The following is a 20,202-nucleotide window of genomic DNA, read 5'->3' as shown; positions in this document are numbered from 1 at the left end:
TTGTGAGAAATATGAATTTAAAAATGCTTCTACAAATTACTAATTTTTTTGTGATTTGAGATAAAGTTGTGTATGTTTTGTGTCTCGATGTCATTAAGTAATAACAGTTAAGTTATAAATAATGAAATTTTCCATAGTAATATTTTTAAAAATATTTAAGTTATTTTGCTTTTGTGAGCCCTCAACCGGAAATAAGAAATGTTATAAAGTAAAAGTAAAGAAGAGTAGAAATGTATTTTTTTATGTTTAACACACTATGAAATTGAATGATAAAAAAATTAAACATATACAGAAAAAATATTTAATGAAATCAAACTTTATTGTAAACTTAAAGTATAATGAAGATTATAAATTAACAGAAATCACTGTGTTAGGGGTTTTGAGTACCAGATAACGGGCCTAATACATAGTATACTATCATTTCATTATTAAGGTTACAGGTTGGTCTTCTCAGTTTAGTTCAGAGCAGTTTCTTACAAAATTTTTGCAACAATGTCTAGGTTTGCAATTTCTCAGTGACTGTATGCTCAATAGATGATTTAAAAGAGATAAATATATTGTGTACCGGGGCTGATTGCAGATAAACAATTTAAAAAAAAACTTGTGTACCGTTAATGATCAATTAAAAAAATATATTTTTATATAAACCTTTACTCATGATCAAAGTGAGTCCATGTTGCAAGGCTTTTATTACTATCGACACAAGAGCTACATAAATGAAATCAGTATACATGAAGCAGATTATTTTAAATGTAACATTAAAAAAACTGATTAAACCAACCTGTACTGTTTTCAAAGTAACAAAATACTAAAGAAGGTATTGTTAAGGACTGAAACTACAGAGCTTAGACTTAGCTAAGACCACAATAAGGAAGATTAATAATTAACTTGTAGCTTTTCTAAAATTACTCAATTGTTATTTAAAAAAAGTTAGTATGTATAACATTAGGTTTAAGTCAATTAATGTTTTGGCAATAAAGAAAACAAAATGTGATTTCCTAGAATAGAAAAGAGAAAATTACGATTCGAACAGTATTTTAAGTGCACTAAAAGAAAATATAATATTGATATTACACTATTACTAAAAGAGTACATACATTTAGAAATTTTATGAATAGAAATGATCGTATAGTATATATTTTTCTAATATGTAAAATAATTAATCTAAGTCGAATTATTGTGGTGAAAATATAGTGAGCAAAGTATTCCGAAATTGAGTCATCTGGTTGTGAAAATAATAATACTAATCGTTCATTATGGTACTATAATATGTACATTAAAGGCACAAGGTCGGATATCAATGATTAAAACTTTTTTATTTTAACATTTCAGAATGTAATTTGGTTACAATGTATTATAGTTGTCCACGCGATTATATTTAGGATGTAATTAAATAAATACATACATTTTATATTGTGGAGGGAAAAAAAAACTACCCACTAATCTGCCTAAAGTATATCTGACATAATGTTAAAATTTCTGTTTTGAATATGGAGAATATGCCCTTTAATGTCCCCTTTATTTTTGCTTATAATGTAAACATTATTACCATAGTTAATAGACTTGACTTACTTGATGCTCTACCAGATGGCCCAAAAGTCCAGTTGTAATGTAATATATAATAAATTATTGAAATCTGATGTTCATTAGCTCAGTCCTTTGCACCTCCCTAATGAGATTGATATTGACAGTCCTATACAGAATATTTGTTAGTTTTCTCATTACATTAAAATCTATACAAGGAACCAAAAAAAGTATTATTAAAAATATGTTTTTATAAGCGACGCAGATTTCAATATTTTAATGGTAGACTCCAAATGCTCATAAACAAAAATAATTAACATATCAGTTCGTACAAAACAAAGTTAATGAGCTTCAAAAAAGTGAACTACAAACAAAAAATATTTTAAATTGACTACAATTTTGTACTAGTGTTAGTCCAAATAATCATTATCGTACTATTTTAAATGACACTTAATTAAAAATGCTAGTCTATGGCCAGTTTTAACGCAGTTTAATGTTTTGCTTGTAACTTATGAAGTGAGTGAGAAGGGAGGAAAATTTATTTAGCATGGCAATACTAATGACCTAATATCATAGATTAAATGAAATAGATATTGATAAAAGTTAATTAAATAAGAGACATTGAGACGTGGTATTTTGATAGCAATATTAGCTCAAAAATAATTTAAAATAAAAACCATAACGCCGACATATTAGTTTAAGTAAATTATTATTAAGTTACCAAAGCAATTTCGAATAAATACGTAATAAGGATTATTTTAAATAAGTATAATATTTATAAGAATTTATATATTTTTATACGACTTGTCTTCAATATGTGTAGTTTTTAAGTGTGTGAAAGTTTGATGAAGCTAAATAATTTGATGTTTCGGGTTTTTTTATATTTGCAAATCTAAAACAATTCATTTATTTTGTCAAGCTGTATTCTCATTGATTATTCAGTGATTAAATATTAGTTCGTAGTTTTGGTAATATATCTAAGATGAATAAACAAGATATTTTATTGTTCATTTTGGTATTGCACGCATTGGTTCTGGGCAGTTTTCATAAGATGTACCCTGATTTAAATCAACAACGCATAAGATTGATATCTTAGAATCTCTCTCATTATTAGGTGGAAAGCAAACCTTAACATCAAATTATTTAGTGCATTATGTTCTTGTACGTGATTGTACGCCATAATTTACGCTTTAAGGTTTTTAATTTTTTGTATTCAATATACTTAACTCTATTGAGATGTAAATTATTTACTTATCGAACGTAACATTTGAATTCTTATGACTTAACATATAATAAAACATATGGCTTTAAAAAAAACTTAATAAAAATAAAATGTATGCGGACTTCCAATGCAATGGAGATTAAATATATTTTCTACAAATCGATTCGTTTTTATTTATAAATCTGTAACGGTCCCCTGAATCGTGATACCGGGGGCTAATTCGATTTTTTCGCTTTCAACTTTGTTGCTCGGGTAAATCAACTCCGGTCTAGATTCTCGCTTCTGTAATTCTTGTATTATGAGATCTTTTGAATCGTGCCTGATGAATTCTTTATGCATTGAATTTGGTGTCGGCGACGGCGTGACTTCGCTGGGTGGTGGAGTTGGTGGTAAGACTTTGTTTGGCGCTTTCGATGGTGTTACTTGAACGGGAGGGGGAGGAGCTTTTGCTTTTGGTGTCGGCGCACGTTTCGGCGTAGACTGCGGCTTCTCCAATGTTCCGTTGTCGATCTCGCCCAGTCGTTTCATCGATGCTCTATTTTTTGGCGTCCTCTTCAACATAGCTTGAAAGTTGAATGGTGCGTCGTCCTCGGTCAAATCATTCGTAGATCTCGCCATGGCTTGGAGTTCTTTTATCGGATTCTGCATGTCTGGAGCGTCGATACAATAAAGACTTCGGCTGTGCGTCTTTTTAAATTTGGGTGCGCTGTTTTCTAGAACGTCATCGTCGTCGCGGGCACCGTTCCACGGCTCCGGGGGCTGGTAGTAACTTTGTGGTGCATTACCGTGTTTCTTTTTGTAGACCGCCGGACGGTTGCGGGGCCCGTCCTCGATACGAGGAGAGGATGGTGGCTGTTGGGTAGTTTCTTCTGGAGGCAGATTAGGGACAGGCTGGGTGGGATCTCGGCAGAACGGCACGGTGATCAGCGTTTGAGTTGTGGCCGCTACGATACTATCTATCTGTGTGGCACTAAAACGTCGTTTCAGAGGTTCGTCCCATTGCTCCTGATCGGAATCGTACTGACCAGCAAAAGTGTCGCTGCAAGGAGAAATCGGTGATTAACAGAACACTGGAAATAATTTAAGGGGCCATCCATAAATTACGTCACATGAATTTTAGGACTTTTGAACCCCTCCCCCGTCCTTGTCACAGGTTGTCACATTTTTATAAACCCCCCCATGTGACGTCACAGATTTTTTCAATTTATGCTTGTAAGTTAAATTATAAGTTAAATGACGTTGCATGAGAGATAATCTCATAGCGAGAAAGCTAAATTATTAATGACTATAGTTCAAGTTCGTAGATTTTTAAAGTTTTTTAATAACATCTAAACTTCGCGTTTTAATATTTTTAATTTTAACATGTGACGCCACAAAACTATTGACCCCCCCATGCCCCTTGTCACACTTGCAATGCAGCTGCAGATTTTACGGACATAGGAAAATATATGGACTAGAGTTATTATAAGCTGATTACAAAACATTACGTATTTGAATATAGGTATATATTTGTGAATGGTGCTACTAAAATCATGGGCAATAGTGCGACAAAATTTAAATAATATCACTCACGTGCTTTTTGCAGATGGATCGCACATGTGCATCGTATCATAGAATTGTAGTTGATCAATTCTGAACGGTAGCTTCCAGACGGTCGGAGGGCTACTTCCAAGGAAATTGGCTTCCTTAGCTTGCGGGTCCACGCGGTCTAGCAAAACGGATGTGCTAGTTGTCATCAGTGCTTCTAGAACGGCTTGATTGTAAATATGCACCTGCATAATAGAAAATATATATGGCATAGGATCGTACGGTTCACCGGGTGGTGAGTGGCTAGTGTCGCTTATGGACATCAATATTGACCGGGAGCAGCGTTGTCTATCGCTGAGAAGTTTTCAACTTGACATGTCAAAATTCGACAAACACCGTTATATTCCAAAGTATTATGATAGACTGGTATTTATTTAATTTTATTGCATACACAGGTGAACGAGCTTAAGGCTGTAACCGGAGTTAAGTGGTAACCGGATCTAACAGACATCACAACGTGAATGTCGCTGCCGGCCTGGTCTAAAGTGTTTCGTGTGACAGCTGACCTACTCTTCAAACCAAAACGAGGCGAGGTGGTGGAACACACTTGTGCGATCTAACAAGATGATTACTACCAGTTAGTCATCATTATCCTGCCCTTCTCCCAGTCACCTGGGGTCGGCGTAACATGTTTTCTCCTACCATACTCTTCTATCATATACCATTTCTTCGCTCACTCCCCTCTTACCCATATCGTCCTTCACGCAATCCATCCATTTCTTCTTAGGTCTACCTCTTCCTCTATATCCTTCCACATTCATAGTTAACATTCTCTTACCAACCTCATTTTCATTTCGTCTCATCACATGTCCATACCATCCCAAACGCGCACTTCTCAGCTTCTCTGTGACAGGTGCCACTTTCAGACTTCCTCCTAACATATTCATTCCGTATTCTATCCATTCTCGTTACTCCACACATCCATCGCAACATTGGCATCTCTGCTGCATGCAATCGCCTTTATAACTACCAGTTAGTTTGCAAAGTTGATTTTTATTAGGCGTTGTTAGTCCTTCATCCGCTAAGCATTTGTGAGTACGTATTTTAGTGGAAAAATTGTACCGTTATAACTGTAAACAGGTATAGTCTCTATAGGCAAGGAACTAATATAATTTTATTAATACGATGCTCTTTCTACATTCATCATGAGTGCATAATTCAAACCGCCAAATCAGGCACGTACTTGTTGCGAGAAGTGCACTAAGTCCTGATAGCGAACCGCTCTGTACTGCAGCAGAACTTGGAATATGGAACGGCTCTTCCATTTCATTGCGAATCTTTTTAGGAACGAAGCTGTTTCCTCGTCAATTTGCCCCGTAGATTTGTTTATGAGCGGTCCGTATGCTTTACGAACGATATAACCTCTGTATGCTGAAAGTAAAGTATTCAATTATCATTAAGTTAAATGCAGTTCTAGTTGACTTTCGTAAGCACAGTATCAATTATTTGTATTAAATGATTAATATGGGTATGTTTCTAATTTTTAAGATCGCACTTTCATAAATGTTTAGAACAAAGTTAATAAATCACTACATAGTATAAAACAAAGTCGCTTTCTCTGTCCCTATATCCCTATGTATGCTTAAATCTTTAAAACTGCGCAACGCATTTTGATGCGGTTTTTTTTAATAGATAGAGTGATTGAAGAGGAAGGTTTATATGTATAATAACATCCATTAAATAGTGGAGAAATCAATAATAAATTACAGTTTCCGAAGCGAAGCGAGGGCGGGTCGCTAGTAATTTTTAATTAAGAAAATAAAACGGGTAAATGGGATTTCGCAACATTTTGTTGCTGTTAAGTTGAACGGCCCACCTGGACTTAAATGGTTTTCGGAGCCCACGGACATCAACAACGTGTCTATCATCACCAATAATAATAATTAGACAAATTAAATTTTTTTTTGACGCGTTTGATTTTTATTATACGAAGTTCTTTGTTCATCGTGGAAGTAATTCGGGAAAATGAGTTAAGTACTTATTTTTTTAGAAAACATCGGTACCTGCCAATGAATTCGAATATCGTCGGCCGTCTTATTATTTAGGCTATGACGTCTTCTTGATTATATTTATTCTGAATGATTTTATTTAAATGAGTATGTATTACCTTTTTGTATCAACAGAGCCGCTTCATCCTCAGTTACGTTCAGAGATTGTTGTTTCTTCAGTTCTTTGACTGAAATTACGTCAGTATAAAATTAATCAAATTCTGTATCAATGAAAATAATTGAAGAATTGTCGTCGAGACTTACTATGCAATAATTTTGATTTACTCTTGATCGCCCTTCTTCTGGCCAAGAAAGCTCTCATCATACATTGCACTTTTATAATTTTTTTCACTTTTGTTTCGTACAATCTGCAGTCGGACGTTATTATAATTAAAAATATTTACAATAAATTTTGAAATATTTACAATTACAATATCATGGGATTTTATTCGTAAAAATGTTATGTACCTTGCCAAGAATTCTTCATTATAGTATTTCAGGAAAACTTTAGTTTTTCCCAACTCCCAACCTTCCATTTTTAACCTTATCATAAGTAGTCTACAGTTGTCTTTTGTCATTTCCACGTTTTCGTCGAAATCAAAGGCTAAGAAGCGGTACCTATTTCGGATGTAGAATAAAACAGTTTAGTGTTTATCAAATTAGATGAATTTATCTGATTGTCAAATATATGGACGGCTTGAAGAGTGTCCACTCTTTAACCCAGAACCTATGCCATTTTCGTGACAGAATAGGGCGGGATTATATCACACACTAGCGCTACGATATTCCTATATGGTGAAAATCGTTTCCTGAACACGGGCTTAGTGTGTATTTTCTTTAAAAAGGTACGAAATATCAACATTAGGAAACTCGCATTATTGGATACATCCTTTTCACGACATGTGTATCTATGAGATGTTAGTATTGACGTTATAGATATAGGAGTATATTCAAAATGAAAATGCTTATAGTTTCCTTATGCCCGCAGATTTTTTTTTGACTTATATATATAAGTAGACTAGTACTTTTTTTCTAATACCTCCTTATGAATTCAGCAAAAGGTATGCGACTGGAGAAGCCACTCTGCCTGGCTTTGGCCGTATCTAAAACTGCCAAGGCTCTTAGTTGTTGTCTCACGACCTCTTTTTGGAAACCTCGGGGATTGTCATTCAAATCTGGTCTGATACATCTGACGTAATGCGTCCCACCACTCCCGGGCCCAACGGCGAGCTGTTTCAATAGTTCTAAACTGGTTGCTCTGTATGTTGCAGCCGCTGTTCTCATTCTATGAACTTGAGAAAATTGCCCTTTGGAGACCGTGTTGAATTTCTGAAAATTACATCGCATTCAAATATTTTTCATTCATATAAAATACTTAACAGTGTCATTCATATAAAATACATATCGTACCCTAGTTTTTAGGTTTTCCAATTCCTTTTCTGATTTTGATTTAGCAACTGTGACTTTAGGTTGACTTGGTGAAACCGTAAGATTGCCTGTTTTCGTTAATTTATTTCTAAATAACTGTTGCACTGTTATATTGACTGATGCCCTCATTGTTTCTATCATTTCAGGAGGAAGGAAGTCTTTGTTCTTTTCTGCCATTTCTCTTGCATCGTAGCTCACTTTGCCTGTATAGTGAGCTACACTAAATTCATGACTGCCGGATAGTTTTATGTACGGTCCTTTGCACGTTGTCCTTATTGTACCTAGAGGGATACGTGAAAGCAAAGTTTGGTATAGTTTCCAATTTACGTATAATAATAGTATTAATGGGAATCTTACTTACTCATGATGAATTCTTGTCCACTACTAGTTCTACTCGCTTCATCCAATACATAAAACAAGCCTAAAGGTCTGCCCATGAGTTGATCCACAGAGTTTTTGTTGTCATAAAATCGTAGTTCTGGCATTGCGATACCTTCTTCTGTGGCTTCTTGCATTTCCCAAGCGAAAATTCTTTGGTTATAAAGGAACTGTATTTGTTCGTTTGTTGTATTTACTATCAATTGCTCTAGTCGATTTCTGTGATAGCATTCAAAACCGAACATGTCCAATAAGCTGACTGAATATTTATCACCACTATAACAGAACATTGTGTTATTGTATGTTAGAAAACGTGAACTGGAAATGTTAATAAGCGATTAAAATTACTTACAAGACAGATCTCATAAAGGAAAGTTTCGAATTAATTAAATTTATCATCCAGTCAATGAGTCTTTTATATAAAGTGCCTGCTAATGTGTCCCTAGCATCCCTTGCTTCATCAGTACTATGTTTTCTTTTTACTGCAGTTCCGCTTTCGATAAGACAGTAATTTAATAAAGCCCAAAGGAATTTTGTTTCATCTAGTGACAATAGCTTCGCCACCCTCTTAGCCTCCTCCGGATTTTCAATTTCGGTTGAACCATTCCTTCCTTCTTTGAATCTGACATTACCGAGAACTAAAATCGACGCTAAAACTGTTTCAAAAAATCCTATGTCCTCTTCTTCCCAATCAACTGCGGTGAGGTTTTCAATGATATTTTTATAATTTTGAACATTATTTTCGACACTTTCTCTAACGCCTTTTAATTCTTTTTCAGGTTCATCTGATATCCGTAAGTATCTATGTTTTCTGTTTTTGTCTAAACAGAGTTCATCTAATCGATTTCCCGCTTCCATCGCATCGTAGAAATAATAAAGTAAGTCGAAGTTAGCGTGGGTCCTGGAACGTTAAAAAATTGTGAGTTTAAATCACAAAATTTACCAATCTACTTACCGACCGTAACCTACATGTCTGTTGATGAGATTCGCCACTTTTCTAATTGATACAACCAAAAGATAGCGCCGCTCAGTTTTCCCGAGCTTCCGTATGTCACTTGAACTTGAAAAATACCCCTAGTGGAATGTGAATTTATGGGTGTAGCAGCAGAAATAGCAGCTTGGATAATACTCGTTGCTTTACGAATTCTGTCCGCTGTGTTATTCTTCATCGCTCCTAAATGAGTCAAATGTGACAGAGCGTGTAACATGTTCGTAGTTTTGCCGGATTTGCTTTCTCCAGAGAACACGATGTGCTGTGGTTCGTTATGATGAAGTGCGTCTTGGTAAGCGCCATCGACTACCGCGAATATGTGCGGCTCGTTATCTGATCTTGATTTGCACTCATACTTCTTGTGATGCTGTAGAAAACAAAATGGGAATTACAAATGTGATTTTTATGTGGATCAACATCAACTAAGTAATGTAACTTCGATGTCTTTATTAAATATCGGAATGGATTTCTTACGTTTTCGTTGTAAATATCATCATCGGTGTTGGGGTTGAGAATAAGTAGAATGTCGCCGACGAAAGACATAAATGAACCTTTCATCAGTTTTATTTGCAACTCATTGAGTAAGTTTTCCTCAGTCAATACTTCTAAAGCGGCAAGATCCTCAACTTGCATCGTTTCGGCTTCAGGGTTCCCTTCAGTTGTCAATAAGCCATCTCTTATTATCCGTTCTGGTGTTTTATCTGGCGATACCTTGCCACTTAGTTCTTTCGCAAGTATCTTCAATTCTGTTGAGAGCTGTGAGAAAGATTGTCTTAAATAATTTCTATTTCCAGTACCTTGAAAGCCAAACAGGTCATTGACTCACGTGATAATCGTTCTCAGGAACGGACAGAATAAACGGATGCTCTTCCAGTTCCATTATGAAAGGTCGATGTTCCGGATTTTTTTCGAGACACCTAAAAATAGTTGTTTACATTGTGGTCACTCTAAATTTCCCGTGTCGCCACAAACTTAACTAATCAACCAATCAAATTATTTAGCAGTTACTTACTCAGAAATGAAATCGTTGATATCGTTTGACCACATTGAAGGCTTTGAAATGGTCGGCGGAGGGCATCTTACTATTTGGAATAATGCGCGTGTCGGATGCATGTCCTGGTAAGGGGCTTTTCCGTCTGCCATCTCTATAGTAGTTATGCCCAAGGCCCAAACGTCGACCCTGTTGCCGTAACCGTCGTCCCCGCCAGTCACCACTTCGGGCGCCATCCAACTCGGAGAACCAACATTCGTTTTACTCTTATCAAGTGTTCCGCTTAATTTACACGACAGTCCAAAATCAGACAGTTTAACTTCACCGTCTTTTGTGATTAAAATATTGCTACACCTTATGTTCCGATGCATCACTTTGTTCTCGTGCAGATAAACGAGGGCCTAGAGATCGATACAAAGATTGATGAAGACAATCAGAGAAGTCGACACCCGTCGGACATTGAAGTGATTGACCGACCGCCCCCCATACCTTGGCCGAGACAGGTTGGCGATACTAATGTCAGCGTCAGTCAAGTGGTGAACGCCCCTCGTATTCATTGAGCTTATTTGCATATGTATCGCTCCAGAGCGCTGTCAGTGGCGGCATGTCGGAGCCCTCAAGTCTGATGTATCAGTTTTCTTAATGCGTTCATTACGATTATTTACCTCTCGGTGTTCTCAGGGAGGTGGTCGCTCGTCTTTTTCTCAACATTAAATTCCACTATGTGGTCTAATTGTAGACGATATGCCGATATCTTGTCACTTGTTTAGAGTACCCGTAAGTAGGTACTGTGATGAATCAATTACCCAACAGAAACGTGAGTGAATGTGATAAATGTTACGAATCGAGAAAAGTACTTAAAATACGAATTAGTATCAGAATTGTAAACGAGTCATTAATCATTATTTAGGAAAAAATCGGATACCCAGTTTGAAACGAAAAAATATCAAAGTAATTAATGCATTTTCAAAAAGCTTCCACTTTTGTTACCTATAAATCAAGAACTCACGAGAGATGTAACGTGCCTAGATATACGACAAGGATCTTTCGAACGAAACCGAGCATCAGTATTGCAGGCCAAGTGGCTTGCATAAAGATAATGCGCGTTTAACGGTATCCAAAAACATTAGAGCCAGAGACGTCGGTAACAACAAACCTTTACGTCTTGTGCATAGGGAAGGAAATCCACAAGCAGATAGTAGTTAAAGAGATCATCGGCTACTGCGATAGAGGTCCGTATATCTTGTGTGTGCGAGCATTATTTACGATAATTGAGCGATGCGCCGCGATGGGGGGCCATCACGGTGTTGTCGGGCGTTCTCCGACATTCGCATCGACAACTTCGACTGTTCCGTCGCCAATCACATCAAATAAAGCGGCATGCATTTTAAATAATGGCTGTAGATTGTATTTCAATGTACGCGGATGATCGGAGGGCAATATTTTACTTGACGTCACGAGGCCAACATAAACCTTCGGGACACAAATCCGAGAACAATTGAGTTTGCATTCAAAGTACCCCCAATTGATTCAACGGTTGAAAGCTGGACTGGCAGGCCCTTTGTTTTGTAAACAGCCATCTCGAGTAGAATGTGACGAGGGACATGTTTATAGTCATTCATATATGGTCTTACCTTTATTGTATATTTTAAGATGTAAGCTATGTGTTCTTCGGACATTTTTCTTTCTGCCGTATTCAGCTTTCTGACAATATCGATGACCGATCCGTTTTCGCACAGCTTAAAAGACAAGATAAAGTCGATTAATTCTGTAAATAACTCGTTATCTAAAATTTTATTCTGATTATTATTCAAAGTAATGTGACTTGTTGTTTAATATTAAATATGTAAAACTCACTTCGAGAACAAACCATATTTTGTTTATATTATCGACTCTCTCGCAGAACACTCCGTAAAAGTCGAGAAGATTAAGATGAGTAGTGAAATCTCGAAGTATTTTGTATTCCTTTTGAATGTGTGCCTCATTTTTATCGCTATATTTTTGTATTTTAACAGCAACGGATTTTCCAGCCGCCTGTGTATCGGTAGCCTTGTAAACTACCCCGAATATGCCAGAACCTAGTTTAGTGTCTAGTTTGTAACGCTCCAAAGGATTTTGCAAGGACGATAAGTTGAGACCGTCTTTCATTTTGGATGGCGCATGAAGATACCTTTGCAGAATATCTCTGAAAATGGTGCTAAAAATTAAAAACAAGTCCTCGAAGGTAACGTCAATATAAAAATCTAAATAAATCTAAGATACAACGGATTATTTATTGTTAGCAGAATAAGATCATAAACTTAATGAATTTGTTGTTGAAATTTGAACTTTAATCAAAATAGTAGCTCAATCAATTTAAGACAATTGGACCGCTACACTAATGTTCTAGTTATTTTTTGTATGTATCCACACTAACCTGTAAGGTTATTACGAGTACAAAGAGCTCAAATTTCTTTGGATAAATGGTTGAGCTTCTGAATTTTTAACTTAATTTAAAAAAAATATATTTATAGTTTTTAATTTATTTCCACAAACAAATTACACAACACAACAAGTTACCCTTGCATATGACATTTCTAATAGAGTGTTTTCAATCTATTATTCGTTATTATAATGAAATTTAGATTTTAACTATGTGTGAGTCGAGGTGATCTAGATTCCGGGAACCGTTTGATTCTCGAGCTGATGATAATAATAAAAAACTACTTACGGTCGCAGCAGACTAACACGTCTAGCCTGAACTCCTTCCACAAGAACAAGTGGGCAACAACGTTCTGAACTCGCATAAGTGCAGGGGCTTCGTAAATTAGGAACGAGCCTAATCTCATAATGTTATTAGGGCACTGTGACCTCCGTATCGTCTAATTACTTATAATTGGAGCTCCATTTCGTACTTCGTAATCCGATCTAAGCGAATTAATTAATTAATTAATTTTCTATTTGATTTTAACAAAGGTTTCAATTTGATTTATTTATTTTTATTTATTTATAACTTCATATACTAGAAAGTATAAAGGCGGACTTAATGCCACAGGCATTCTCTAACAGTCTACCTTAGGGGAGTGCAGAGATGAACCTTGGTAGGTGTAGGGTGAAGGTGATATTAAACATATGTGTATATGTAACATACATCATATTTATAGATACAAATACTCCTACTTAAATAAATATATATATATATAAACAAATATTATCAATTAGATGACTCTGCTAACTCTCTGAGAAACAGTTCTCGAACCTTCATCTTAAACGCTTCACGTGTAGTGCAATTTATTCAGCAAGTTTAAAAAAAAACGTAGGTACTTGAATTCTACTGAATCTGATTCCGAAAACGAAATTAAGAAAAAAACGCAACATGTTTCTATATAATAATATATGTTTGCTCATGACGTGGATTCCCATACCAATTGAATTTGCTTACGATGCCGTGCTATCCGGGACACCCGTCATTCCAAAGTAATCCATTCATCAGACCAATAACTACGCTTGAAGGCTTACTTCAAATGGTTCTTTACATTTTAAGATGGATTAGATTTTTGCTTATTGTAGCCAAGCCGAATGCGTTACAAAAATTCTTTAGCCTATTTTGTACAGCTATTTATGTACAATTTCAATTTCTCTGCGTCGGTCCTAAACAACGGCGGATCCAGGGGGGGGGGTCATGGGGGTCATGACCCCTCCCCCCCGAGCTAGTTCCACGACTTGAACTAACTTGGACTAATTGAAGAACATCATGATTTATTTATTATCTATTGTTATCAAAATTAAATTATAAGTTCTTAACATGCCTACGACTATGTGACCCCCTCCTGGCGCCAAAGCTGGATCCGCCCTTGGTCCTAAATGTCGTTTCTTCAAGACGATGATAATACAGTGATCAACATGTATTCTTCCAGTTCAGGTCAGAAGTAACTATGCTCGCCTGACAGCCCCTGATATGTCAGTCTCTGGTTTCTTTGACGTCATCAGAACACCATCATATCAACAGTCTCCAACTGTTCTCTACTTTTCCTTTTCTGCACATGTTCTAACATAATGTATCTGTATTTGAATGATACTGTCGTGAGAAGAACACTGAATTGACAAGTTTCATGGTGATTCTTATTGGTGGTAGGACCTCTTATGAGTCCGCCCGGGTAGGTACCACCACCCCGCCCATATCTGTCGTGAACAGTAATGCGTTTCGGTTTGAAGGGTTGGGCAACCGTTGTAACTATACTGAGACCATAGAAATTATATCTCAAGATGGATGGCGCATTTACGGTGTAAATATCGATGGGCACCAGTAACCACTTAACACCAGGTGGGCTGTGAGCTCGTCCACCCATCGAAGCGATACATAAAAAAATGCAAAAATAATTAAAAATGTTTATTGAATTCAAAGATACATCATTGCCTACAAGCCAAATTAACAAAAAAACGAATAAATTTAATCACATCAAAACATTACTACTGTACAAAATAAAGGTGATTTTAGCGTTATTTATTTAATGAAAAAAAAAATCTCTTTAATTTCTCAATAAAGCATTTTAAAAGCAGAAAATATAATAAAAGGCAGCTTATGAAGCTTATAGATGTGGTATTTTATTATTAATTCGGATTATTATTCTAACGCTCTATTGGAAAATTTACTATAACATTCATGCATTTAACAAAACAACAGTCCTCCCGAAAATAAGTTGCATTTTTTTTAATTCCGAAAAATAAGATAAGGTAGCCATAAAAGTTCTTCAAATATTGCTTGACTTATAACACGAAGCGATGAAGTAGTATACCAGAGGCACTCAACTCAACGAGTCAAATTAAGCGGAATATTAAATGTAGCTGCTACCAAATATTTAGTGCGCTTCTAGACGGTTTGAAGTATTTCTTTGAATAGTGAAGTGTTTTTGTTATACGGCAGCGCTCGGTAAAGTCCATACGTACTTTTAGAATTACAGAAACACAGTTTGATATTTTTCTATTTCGATTTTAATTAAAAATGGACCTAAAACGACCTTTCTCATCGACTCATAATACCCAAATCACCAAAATCAGCTTAAAAGGGACAAAGAAAGCTATTCATCGGTCTCTTTCACACCGTCCTCTTCCTCTTCGTCTTTTAGGTTTGAAAATCGATGTTTTCCAAAAAACACATTTTTTGGGTTGGGTCTTTATAATTATAAAAGTGCAATGTCCGCTGATTTAATAATTACACGAAAATCTGTTTACATTGTTAACATTTATTTTAAAAAGACATAGAAAATATGAGTATCTTGTCGCTAATTCTCAGTAGTGAAACTGCATGAATTAAAAGCCCCTATACTAACAGCTTATATGAATAAAATACTTTTGATTCATTTGATTAATTGATTTTAGTATTGAGTCGTTTGAGGATTAAGATCGATATCCCTCTTTCATATCTATACACGGCGATTCGGTCACGCGTTACTTAAATGGTGCAGCCACTATAATTATTTATTTGATACTTAAACCTCATGTATCAAGATGGGTGGGGATGTCATGTTTTTATGTCTATGAGCTCCGGTAAGTACTTCACATCAGGCGGGCCGTGAACATGTTCACCCATCTATAAATAAATAAATGCTTAGCGCTCACTAATTGATTTTCTCTCAATTTTGAAGATATATTTACGGCACCCATTACGTAGCGAAAAATAGTTTGTAGTCGTCAAGCGAGGAATATCAGCTTAGTGTTGGCTAATGTTTATTTCCATAGACACAGCCCATTGAGTTTCTCGCCGGATCTTCTCAGAGGGTCGCGATTCCGATCCAGTAGTAGATTACGCGAAGTACTGCTCTTGCTAGGGTTAGTGTTACCAAATTCTCTCAGGTTGAGCCCGTGAGCTTACCTGCCCGTCCGGGCGTAACTGTAATATCCACTTAGGCTACCAGCAAATGGCTAGGAAAACAATGTTTATTTGAAGCACACGTAAGTACTCAATAAAATATATATTTTATTGAAATTACAAATTTAATACAGGATTACAGAAATAAAGAAAAAAACATCGAAATTGATTAAGTTTTATTTCACTTACAACATATTATTTTTATAATTACATTAATAAAAACACTACAATAAATAGGACAAAAATATATCACGACATGGGAAACGTTGAGTTACATTTTGACAATGATATTTAATAGTTAAATAAATAAAAAATAATTTGAAATAAAATAAATTTAATTGTTTTTTGTATGTACGCAACGTAAGACACGATTTTCGTTCTTAAATTAGTCGAAATGTTATATGATATCATGTGAACATTTCCATTTAGTAACTTTCCTTCACCTAAAAAGACGTGTCTGCAGACGGTGAACACAGAGCTCGTCTTTGCATTCACACTAATGCGACCCTAGTGTCTATTTTTAGACTATAGCATTGCTGTGTCCCTGAGTACTCGTGAGCACGTTTCATGTTACGTATACAAAATTACTTCAGAAAAGCTAAAATCGGTACTTACGCTGCCTTGCACTGGCAACATTGTACTCGAAAACCACGGAAGAGGCAGCAGTGTGCTTAGTGCGAGTTTTTTAATTTCTCGATTTCGTACGTTTGCCGCGAACGGCGCTGTTCCAACTCCATACAAATTTGAATTGTTGAATAAATAAATAAATAAATAAATATTTACTAACAATCACGCCACATTAACTGGTCCCGTACTAAGTTCGTAAAGAACTTGTATTGCAGGTACCAGATAACGGAAATAAATGTAAGATTTTTATTATACACATACATATATTTAATAAACATCTATAGCCCTGGAAAAGACATTTATCATACAAATATCTTCCCTTGGCGGGATTCGAACCCGCGACCCCCTTGTGTAGTGACCATGTCACTTACCACTACACCAGACGGCCGTTAAGTGTGAGTCGAGTTGAACTTTCACGCAATCGATAAGTTAAAAAACTCGCACTGAGCACCCAGGTAACGTGCGGCTGTACACTACTTTATTAATAGTAATTAATACTGATCTTTGTAAGGGGATAAATATTCTTAATTAATTTAATGATTCGATAAGTTTCTATAAATAATGTGCGTCAACTCCCTGTGTGTTTGTTGAGCGCTATGACATATCATTGAAACGAGGTCAGAAGAACCCTGAGCTACGATCAATATTGCCAATCAATTTACCTGAGCCAAAGCGACTAGTCACGCTCAGACGGGCAGTTAGTTTAAGGTAGGCAAACTTTCACAAAATAATGGAATGTTTTCATCGAGGAATGTAATTAAGATAGAGCTTAGGAATCACATCGGGATGCCCATAAACCCTACTGAAAATAGGTGAGTCATGTAATATCGCGTAGAAAATACATCGTTATTACAAAAAAAATAAGAGAGCGCTTAATAAAAATTGATAGGTATTGAAAAAGCTCAAATTTACGATTGGTAATGTGATTTTTAAGTTCGTTAACTTGGTATCTATCTTATAAACAAATTTACCATCGATTATACTATCATCATTGTGATGATCATATTTACAGAGTATGAGAGAATCGTAATTAAGTGATGAAATCTCCTATGATCTAAGTAAAACTAGCTCTGGAATGTTTAATATTAAAGCTCAAATTTAAGTCTCAATAATAGAGTTATATAGACAATGAGACAATAAATAAATACAATAAATAGACAATAAAGTAAAAAAAAATTTTTCACAAAAATTACTTTTTAACGGGTTTCGTGTGTTGTTGGTTTTTCTTTTACTTTCCTTCTCGACAGCTGCGCTAATTTACTTTTATGTAGGTACAAAGATGAGGGCCAAATAATATTTTAAGTGTTCGAAATTAATTATCCAATGCCGAGAATTATATTTACGGTATTCAAATACATTTGCCATAATTGTGAATACGACGTCAATTTAAAAGACATATCGCTATTATGACAATGAACAAAACAATATGTATGGCTATTCTATTTGTATACCGCGATGCTTACACACTTGAACTACATACTTTTGTCTTTTGACCGTCAATGATTGAACAAAGGTTGATAAACCCAAATTTTTATAGATTCATTAATAGGACCTTTACAGCACCTTTTAGAGTTGTTCAATTTCCTAAATCGCACAGATAATCTTATAAAATTAATATCCCGTTCTCAAAGTCTTAAAAGGTAAGATAATAATACCAAGCCTAATGAAAACGGAAAATATTTTGTAAGCGTCTTGTTAGTTCTCTTCTCCTGAACTAGCAATGTTATGGTAATTGCGATTTTTAAATAGCGTTCATTTTGAAATTAAACACAACTAATTGTCGAACGTATTTTTTGGTATTTTAGGAATTACTAACACTAATGCACCCCTTCATTTACGGAAACCATTCCCATAAGATCTACAGTCTTAAACGTTAGGCGGTGGTTCGGCTGTGAGTGGAGGGATTTTGTTCCTCGGCCCATTAAGATGTTTAAAATACCCTTTAAGATTATTGTAATTAGGTCTAAAATAATGAATTCAATGAATTATTTGTTTTAGGCTGGCAATTTGCAGCGGCGACACGAAGACTTCCAAATATTAGAACTTCCACCGGTCTTTTTTTTTATTGCCCTTGTAGGCAGACGAGCTTACGGCCCACCTGATGGTGAGTGGTTAGCATCGCCCATGGACTTCAGCAATACCGCTGCCTACCGCGATACACCTACCGGTCTATAAATACAGATCCAAAATTGTGACGTACATATTTATTTACAAACAGCAATCCATCTATCGTCTCGGCACCGTTGACAGTCGACAGTGCAGCACCAGTGAAAGGTACAGTTGCAGGGTTTAATGCTGGATTTCCTGACGAGAGAGTGACCCCGACCGCAGCACAGGAGCTCGCAAGCGCCAGACCTCGAAGGTCGTCCCACACGACACACCCTCCCACTTGTACCGGCCGAGTCCGTCCTGGGGTCCACTTCACAGAAATTCGGTGACCTGCGGATCAGATCGCGTTCTTTATTTTTTCCTTCCCTACCTATTCGCTGGTAGCGTACGGGGCTATTGCAGTTACGTGCGGAAGTGTAGTTGAGCTTACGGGCTCAACTTGAGAGAGTTTGCCGTAGTGCCCCTTTGGGTTAGGTTTATGTTGAGATACATTCTCCACGCTAAATATGTTATTAAGCTGTGTCGAGCGACAGGGGGTATTAAGTTTGGACTATAGCATGCCCCGCCCACAGTACCCTATACCTAGACGTCCAAGAGTTACCACCTCCAATTCAAAACAAAACGTAATGTACCCACCGTTCAAAAAACAACAGACTTGTCTTTGGCGCCGGTCGTGGTTTGCTCTTCCTCCTACCCCTCGGTCTACCCTTCAATACTGACATGCCGTTATTAATCTGTCCCTCTTGCGCTGCGACTAATGCCTGAAACGAAGGATTTTGGTACTCAGATACAGTTTAATAGGTAAGGGTGACTTTGGACTGAACTTGGACTCGTGTGTTAAGTGTCTACTGGAACTTATTGACATCACAACGTAAATTTTTCAATCGCCCTAGTAGGCAGGCAACCATATGGGTCACCCAATACTTAGTAGTTCCCGTAGCTTATGGACATAATTAAGACCAGGGTTACAGACGCTGCCTATTGAAAATGTTGCCTCCCATCTTAAGGAGGAATTTCCAACTGTCTGATGCAACGGTTTTCCCACCCAATTTTGAAAATTTCGTGGTAGAATTAAGCGGGATAGTTGTATTATGTTAAAATAAAATTAATTTAAGTGAGAAACCACGATAAGGTGATAGTACTCTTCAGTTACAACAAGTAATTTTTTTTATTAATCTTAATGGCTTATTAACGATTTCGCATGTGTGAAAGTGTAGAAATATGGGAAATGGATGAAAGTTGCTTGTTAAATAAAACTTTGTAGAATATTTACTGAGAACTCAATGGTCGTTGTACTGAAAGGCTATTTAAATCCATCTCAGATGCTAATGCCACTGCGATATAAATCCTATTAATTTCATTACATAATCGAAATAAAAGTGATTGAAATGAAATCCTATTAATTTCATTACATAATCGATTTCATTTCAATCACTTTTATTTCAATTTTTTTATATAAAAACGTGGCTTTAAATTTTGTTACATTTATTTTTATATGCTGGCTGTATG

General features: G+C 36.0%; 2 protein-coding genes across 2 annotated transcripts in view; both read right to left on the bottom strand.

Annotated features, from left to right (window-relative positions):
* Nucleotides 1-287: 287 nt before the first annotated feature.
* ninaC (STKc_myosinIII_N_like and MYSc_Myo21 domain-containing protein ninaC) lies at nucleotides 288-12,879 on the bottom strand. The gene is made up of 17 exons (XM_028180020.2): nucleotides 12,820-12,879; nucleotides 11,967-12,294; nucleotides 11,744-11,848; nucleotides 10,131-10,510; nucleotides 9,945-10,035; nucleotides 9,593-9,874; nucleotides 9,097-9,485; nucleotides 8,480-9,028; nucleotides 8,111-8,403; nucleotides 7,732-8,030; nucleotides 7,361-7,650; nucleotides 6,790-6,939; nucleotides 6,586-6,689; nucleotides 6,441-6,509; nucleotides 5,517-5,704; nucleotides 4,319-4,518; nucleotides 288-3,785 (listed from the first exon to the last, which is right to left on the bottom strand). Exons 2-17 carry the CDS (start codon nucleotides 12,255-12,257, stop codon nucleotides 2,921-2,923), a joined length of 4,545 nt encoding a protein of 1,514 aa, XP_028035821.2. The 5' UTR covers nucleotides 12,258-12,294; nucleotides 12,820-12,879; the 3' UTR covers nucleotides 288-2,920.
* Nucleotides 12,880-18,040: 5,161 nt separating this feature from the next.
* Nucleotides 18,041-20,202, bottom strand: part of Wnt10 (Wnt oncogene analog 10) — a 41,205-nt gene continuing 39,043 nt past the window's right edge. Inside the window, exons 5-6 of the mRNA XM_028180021.2 lie at nucleotides 19,330-19,454; nucleotides 18,041-19,023 (exon numbers count right to left, since the gene is read on the bottom strand). Coding sequence (XP_028035822.2) covers nucleotides 18,789-19,023; nucleotides 19,330-19,454 — 360 coding nt within the window. The 3' untranslated portion in view covers nucleotides 18,041-18,788. The remainder of the gene's footprint in view (nucleotides 19,024-19,329; nucleotides 19,455-20,202) is intronic.

The sequence above is a fragment of the Bombyx mandarina genome, chromosome 04, assembly GCF_030267445.1.
Source record: "Bombyx mandarina strain Sakado chromosome 04, ASM3026744v2".
NCBI lineage: Eukaryota > Metazoa > Arthropoda > Insecta > Lepidoptera > Bombycidae > Bombyx > Bombyx mandarina.
Note: the sequence above shows the minus strand (reverse complement) of the source record. Positions and strands in the feature narration are given on the sequence as shown.

Coding starts and splice junctions, on each gene's coding strand:
- ninaC (XM_028180020.2), bottom strand. CDS start 12,257: ATGAAAGACGGTCTCAACTTATCGTCCTTGCAAAATCCTTTGGAGCGT. Junction 9,029..9,096: donor CGAATCTCATCAACAGACAT/GTAGGTTACGGT, acceptor TTAACGTTCCAG/GACCCACGCTAACTTCGACT. Junction 7,651..7,731: donor TGGAAAACCTAAAAACTAGG/GTACGATATGTA, acceptor TGTAATTTTCAG/AAATTCAACACGGTCTCCAA.